This window comes from Cynoglossus semilaevis, chromosome 18 (assembly GCF_000523025.1).
Source record: "Cynoglossus semilaevis isolate Cse_v1.0 chromosome 18, Cse_v1.0, whole genome shotgun sequence".
Lineage (NCBI taxonomy): Eukaryota > Metazoa > Chordata > Actinopteri > Pleuronectiformes > Cynoglossidae > Cynoglossus > Cynoglossus semilaevis.
This window is the reverse complement of record NC_024324.1, coordinates 14,091,829-14,097,907: the sequence shown is the minus strand read 5'-3', so window position 1 is coordinate 14,097,907 and position 6,079 is coordinate 14,091,829. Positions and strand designations below refer to the sequence as shown.

General features: G+C 40.4%; 2 protein-coding genes across 2 annotated transcripts; both read right to left on the bottom strand.

Annotated features, from left to right (window-relative positions):
* Positions 1 to 81: 81 nt before the first annotated feature.
* Positions 82 to 4,535, bottom strand: yars1 (tyrosyl-tRNA synthetase 1). Its single transcript, XM_008332070.3, has 14 exons — positions 4,409 to 4,535; positions 3,982 to 4,057; positions 3,395 to 3,541; positions 3,119 to 3,294; positions 2,909 to 3,038; positions 2,657 to 2,737; positions 2,288 to 2,380; positions 2,080 to 2,215; positions 1,900 to 1,985; positions 1,681 to 1,816; positions 1,457 to 1,557; positions 1,123 to 1,316; positions 896 to 1,037; positions 82 to 823 (listed from the first exon to the last, which is right to left on the bottom strand). Exons 2-14 carry the CDS (start codon positions 4,036 to 4,038, stop codon positions 713 to 715), a joined length of 1,590 nt encoding a protein of 529 aa, XP_008330292.1. The 5' UTR covers positions 4,039 to 4,057; positions 4,409 to 4,535; the 3' UTR covers positions 82 to 712.
* A 318-nt stretch (positions 4,536 to 4,853) lies between these two features.
* On the bottom strand, positions 4,854 to 5,803 carry LOC103394663 (SOSS complex subunit C-like). Its single transcript, XM_008332073.3, has one exon. The coding sequence runs from the start codon at positions 5,531 to 5,533 to the stop codon at positions 5,222 to 5,224; it is 312 nt and encodes a 103-aa protein (XP_008330295.1). The 5' UTR covers positions 5,534 to 5,803; the 3' UTR covers positions 4,854 to 5,221.
* Between the last annotated feature and the right edge of the window lie 276 nt (positions 5,804 to 6,079).

Here is a 6,079-nt window from a genome sequence, read left to right as displayed (position 1 = left end):
ATTGGTTAAAGAAATGCCATATCCAAATCACCGATAGATGTTTTTTTTACCTCACCCTAAGACATTTTCCATTTTATTCCCAGTAGATAAATGTTATTAGATGTTTGTTGTTGTCTTCAGGCATCACAAAAGCATGACATTTTACAGGAATGTGTGAATACCGACAAGAAGTGCAACCAGATTTTTTTTTTTTTCCATTCGTAAGGCAGATTTTTTTAGAATTTAATTTACCAGACCTTCAGTGGTCACCTGATAAATTACTACACACTCATTATTTTGGGTTTGACCAACTGCTTGCACCACATCAAAATTTTAAATTAAATCCAACGTTAACCTCTTGAGAGATTTGCATGATTTAGTTTCAGTTTCTGCCACCTGAGATTTTTTTGTTACATTTCAATGAGTGGTATGAGAACCTGCAGAACAACAATCCTTCATCTGAAGAGGTTCAGTTCATTCTATCAGGCAGAACGTGTGGATCCTGTCAATTCAAGAGCGTAAGTAAATATTACTCAACTTTTTTCGAGATAAAATGACTTGAAAAGGATTGGTCTGAGGGTAAGTCCAAAAGAATTTGAGACAGTTTTTAACAGCCATTTCCTCATCATTCTCCGACACAACATGTAAAATAGACCTCTGTGATGCAAAGTGTGTTCGCGCTGTAACATGGAGCGGTTGCAGAAGCTTCGATGATTACAAACCTACATGGCGTTTAACTGATGTTGCCTCCTTTCAGAGTTTTACACGTGATCTGTCCGAGTTTGGTCATCAGACGTTTCTCTTTCCACTGAGCCACGCACTCGTCCGATATCTTCAGGTCAACCTGAGGGAAAAAACATTTGAAATCAAATAGACTTAGACACCACGTCTCCTGTGAAAATGTGACCGAACCCACCTGCAGTTTTTCCCACACTTTCTTCTTTGGGTTCAGTTTTTCGTCTGCTTTGCCCGACTCATATCCCTCCACAAAGACCTGCTCCCCTGGTGACGACCCCTCAGGTGGGTCCAGAGGCTCCACCCTCCTGGGCTCCCCTTCACTGTCAATCAGCAGGTGAGAGAAAGAGGGTGAGAGTGAGCAGATTGACCCGAGGTCCTCGCCTCTCGTCAGTTCGCGACACTCACATTGAGGCACACAACAACATGGCTTGAGACTCAATCCCTCTCATCTTCTGGGGCTTCAGGTTGCACAGCACCAGCACCATTCTGTCCTGCAGTTCCTCCTGCGAAACATAGGCCACCAGCCCACTGACCACCGTCCTGGGCTCTGCCTCACCCACGTCGATCTTCTCCAGGTACAGAGTTTCAGCATCTGGATGCTAGGATGAAAACAGAAATAAAAAGAAATGATGACTAATTTACCTCACAGTATATCAAGATACAGTGATGAGAATACAACAGACTATAATAGTGGTAATTCCAACCAGGACTTCCATAATAATCAAACCTCATGTCCTACCTTCTCCACACTGACAACCTTTCCCACTCTGATATCCATTCGGTGAGGGAGCACCTCATCATTTTCTCCTCCTCCTGCTTTACCTCCAGCCTTTCCTCCCTCTAATGAAACACACAAAAAACACATTCACATTTATTAGTAATCAACCAGTCATTATTTGAGAAACAATGTTTGAGTCACGTGGTCAGTAATGAAACAGTGAATCCTGGGGTTTAAACACTGACTTGTTTTTGAGGGGTCGGGGTAGGCCTTGTTGGTGAGCTTGCGGAGTTCGGGAGATTCAAACTTCTTCCGGATGGGCTCCAGAAGTAGGTTCAATGCAGTTTCTACCGAGGCCTTCAGGTCTCCGGGATGAATCGTCTGACATGCACAGCCGAAATTTCCATTTATTACAGGCAAAATTAACAAAATAAAAATAAAAATCCAGTTTCACTGCACTCTACCTCTTCAGCAAAGTCCTTCTCCACCTCTTCAAACACAGTGTAGACTTTATCTCCACCCCACTTGGCGTCTCTTTTGATGCAGAACTCTGGAACACAAATCTCAATTGTTATGTTTCACTTCTGGAGTGGAGGTAGTAGAAAAGAAAACAGGACAAAAAAAAACCCAAAATGTATTTTTACCTCCACGTAAAGGTAACAGGACATATTTCACAAACGACAGGACGCCATTGTTTTGGATGTTGCCTGGTTCACAGAAAGCCTTCTTCAGCTTCTTCTTCACGTCTTCTTTAGAGTCTAAAAGGTCGATCTTTGATTCCTGCACCATAAAAAAACAGTTATACAGAGCTTCTTATAATAATAATAATAATAATAATGTTTGCAGACTTACTTCTTCTGAAGAGCTCATCTTGCCGCCTGTTAGTCCTGGCACCATTGGGTTCATCAGATGGGCGCGTTTAGCATAACCAAGAGAAGGCAAGTACTGGAAACAAACAACGCTACAGTCACTCTAAAGATTTTAAAATCTTTATAAAATCTTAGATTTATCAGATATTTCAACCTCTTGACACCAACAGCCCTGTACGTGACACAGCGGTGAATGATGAGAAAATATGTAGAGTCTGAGATATAACTTTTACTATAGTCACGTAATATTTTAGTGGATAACAATAATAGTAAGAACAACCAGAAAAGTCATTCAGTTTTAGATTTAGCCTAATTTTTTTAAAAGGAAAAAAAGTAAACATGAATTTTGCACCTTTTCTGCCAGAGTGAAAATCTTCCTCTGATCAACTCCCCCAAACTGGGCATCAACCTTCAGGTGCTCCTCATCAAGAGCCTGAGAAGAAACAAACATTATTGGTTATATAATAAAATGGGCTAACACAACAGAAACACATCAGGGTTTCAACTTTTAAATATTTTTGCAGTATTTTAATCTGAACTCTGGTAGTAGGGAACTTTACATTTGACATTACATTTCAATTAAACTTTCTTTAGATGTATTTACCTGCAGTCCGGGATAGAGCAGACCGCTAAGCAGAGGATGCTCCACCTGCTTCACCACCTCAGCTCCAGCCTTCTTTGCATCATGCTCCGTCACCATAGAAGACAGGCGGTACACATCCAGTGTGTACTCTCTGAAAGCCACAGCAGAAAAAGAGCAAAAACATTAGGCTAAGTCTTCAAACTACAACAGCAGTACTGTGGCATGACTGACCTGCTGAGCTGAAAGTCAGTCCCTTTGACGAACTTGAGTTTATCCAGGGAAACGCCAATGCTCTCCAACATGGCCTTGATGACCTGCTCGTAGTATTTCACCCTGAGCTCCAACAGTTCCCAGGGGGCTTTCATGTTGTCAAGATAGGCATGCAAGTCTGCGAAAAGAATGGTGACCTGCATGGGGAGAAATCATGAAGAAGTTATTGAAGGTGCTGAAAGATGACCGTGTGGTCTTAAAGAGAATATAACGATAAAAACATTGTAGCAGCTTTACCTCACATCCAGCCTTGAGGAAGTCTGCAATCTTGGACATGGGGACAAAGTAAGCCACGTGGGGTTTTCCAGTGGTTGCTGTGCCCCAGTAGACTTTCAGTTCTCTCTCCTGAAGAACCTGTTTTATCTTTTCCTCCCCAAGGACCTCCTGTGGTAAAGACACAGAGACTGGTGAAACAGAAAGCGAAAGAAAGTGTTGAAAGTTAGGCTTAACGACTTCATGGGAAGCCTTCCAAATTCAAGTCAAAAATGTGAAATGCTTGTTTAGGCGGGGCACCATCAGAGATCTAATCGTACAAAAACAAACGTGGTAGAGAACAAAACGAAACGAAACGAAAGGTTACTGGGAGGATACAGATCAAGAAAAACTGCTTAAAACAAAATTCCATGCCAAACTGAAGTATGGCAAAGACGATCAGAGAGATAATACTGTAGGCATGGCTGTTGGAGTTTGTGAGTCTGTGGGAAAAAAAAGGGCTTTTATAACACATATGTGATGCAACTTAACTTAGTGTATTGACACAAATAATATATATATTTTTTAATAAATAAATAAACTGTCTCGGTCATGAGTGTGCTTGTCCTCACCTGCAGGTTCCTTGTGATGAGGTCGAACTTCTCATCTGAACTCATCTGATCTGGCATGGCTGACACAGCCCTCTGACTGTGACAACAGCAGTGATAAATAAATTATATATAAATAAAATGATAAAATGAAATAAAGTAACATATGAGAAATAATTACATTTGTCAGTTGGTCAGAGCGATGGATTACCGAGCCATTTATATCTTTGATTTTTTCGAACCCTGAATTGATTTTGTAGTGCGACAGTACGATAACTGTACGAACTGAAACTAGCTCTGTGGCTAACTAGCTTACACCACTGTAGAACTGGAAATACTTTCATTTTCATTGTTAGAAGTCTATTCGGCTTGTGTTATATATTATAAAGTCTATCATTCTCATCGTGCCAAAGACTAGACGTGAATAATCGTACTAAACCCGCTGACTTACCTCAAACCACTGCTTGTAACAGCAAAGCGTGTTTGACAGAAACCGGTGAGGTGGTGGAGTAAATTTGCGTCAGCCAAAACGTCAGCTCTGCAATCGATTTAGAAGCCTTACAGGCAAAATAATCGAACAAAGCAAAATACATGTGTTTTCTAGCAGTGCTCCCCCATATGGGATTTGAAGGTATTGTAATCCAAACATATATTGTTCTGTTAAAAAAAATCTTAACTTTTACCTTCTTCCAGTAAATAAAAATGTTGATATACTCCGTTGTGGGTATACATGTCGTAATAGATGCGTTTGCAGGTCTTTGGTGTATTTTAATTGGTAATTAAATGATTAAATAAGGTTTTCTTCATGTTTACATGTGCAACTAGCATGATATATCAATAAGACGTGCACCAATAAAAAAGAGAGGTCACTGTGAGGCAATGAAAAGAAGAAATAATTTAGACTTGTGAGTGTACATTTATTAAAGCACACAAATGTTTGAGTTGAGATTCTTTGTGAAATTTAAACACGAGTGCGTATTGCTTCTCTACATAGCATCCATCATTATCACATGTGCATAAAAAAGAACATTTTATTGCAATTCCACTTCGATTTTGCTCTAATCATATTTAGTTTATTGCAGACTCGTACTTGCATCGCAATGCAACCAACTATATCAACCAGAACCTGTAATAACACTAATAATAAACCTCTTTCTGCAGCTTGGGTGGGCATTTTAGCCCATCAACACAGTATTATCCTATTGTGTAAACAGCTGCTGGGGTCCACAAGGAAAGGGTCGGTATGTATTGACACCGATTAGAGTCAAAAGTCTGGATCCAGGCGAGGGAGAACTGGGAGAATGAGGTTGCCAAACGATGAGTCCTGGGTGATGAAGAAGCCCGACGAGTGGACGTGGGCGTGCTGCAGGGCAGCCTTCTGCTGGGCGGCGATGTGCTGCAGCTCCGCACTGTCTCTCGCGTCTTTTAAGCTCGGTCTGCTGGACAGAGGGATGTTTGCTCCTGGGTTGTTCATGGACTGATTTTGTAGAAGCCTCCTTTTCTCCTTGTCCAGCTCCGCCAGAATTGCCACACGAGTCTTGTTCTGAAAGCCTTGGGCCGGAGCGTTGCCCGCCATGTTGGCTTATTGTAAACAATAGCAAATTGACGCCTTTAATCCATATATTGGTGACATTCGCGCCTGATTGTTAGCGGCTGGTTTTTACGTTGTGCATGAAAGAAGCAAATATCATCTTAGTTTATAAAGTGGAACGACACAAACGCAGAATTCAGGATATAAATGTATTGCAAGTACTTAAATTGTCCGCCTTAAGCTAATGATGGTTATATGGCTAAGACATTCGTCGAGCGTTGCCAGCTTCCTGTTGTCAAAATAAAAGCGTGAATTGTTGGGAAACAACACAGCTATAAACTATTACTTTCGAAGATTGTATAATTTTTTCTTTACATTAATTCGATAAAAACTCATGTGATGTGAAAATAAATAACTCGTGTAATTGATCTAATAATAATAACAACAATTGTTTCTTATTTTTTTCTTTGCTCAAGCAAATAACACATTTGGTGGGAATTATAGCTTTATAAAAGAAATGAAAAAGTCCAATTTTGTAGCAAAAGCTGCGGGAGGGCTGTAGATTTAAAAAAAAAATAGTAACCAGTTAAT

Excerpts from the sequence above, each read along its gene's own strand:
- yars1 (XM_008332070.3), bottom strand. The coding sequence starts at position 4,038 with ATGCCAGATCAGATGAGTTCAGATGAGAAGTTCGACCTCATCACAAGG. Across the intron at positions 3,542-3,981 it reads TCATCACAAGGAACCTGCAG|GAGGTCCTTGGGGAGGAAAA; the intron begins GTGAGGACAAGC and ends TCTTTACCACAG. Across the intron at positions 2,216-2,287 it reads AGATGAGCTCTTCAGAAGAA|GAATCAAAGATCGACCTTTT; the intron begins GTAAGTCTGCAA and ends TTTATGGTGCAG.
- LOC103394663 (XM_008332073.3), bottom strand. The coding sequence starts at position 5,533 with ATGGCGGGCAACGCTCCGGCCCAAGGCTTTCAGAACAAGACTCGTGTG.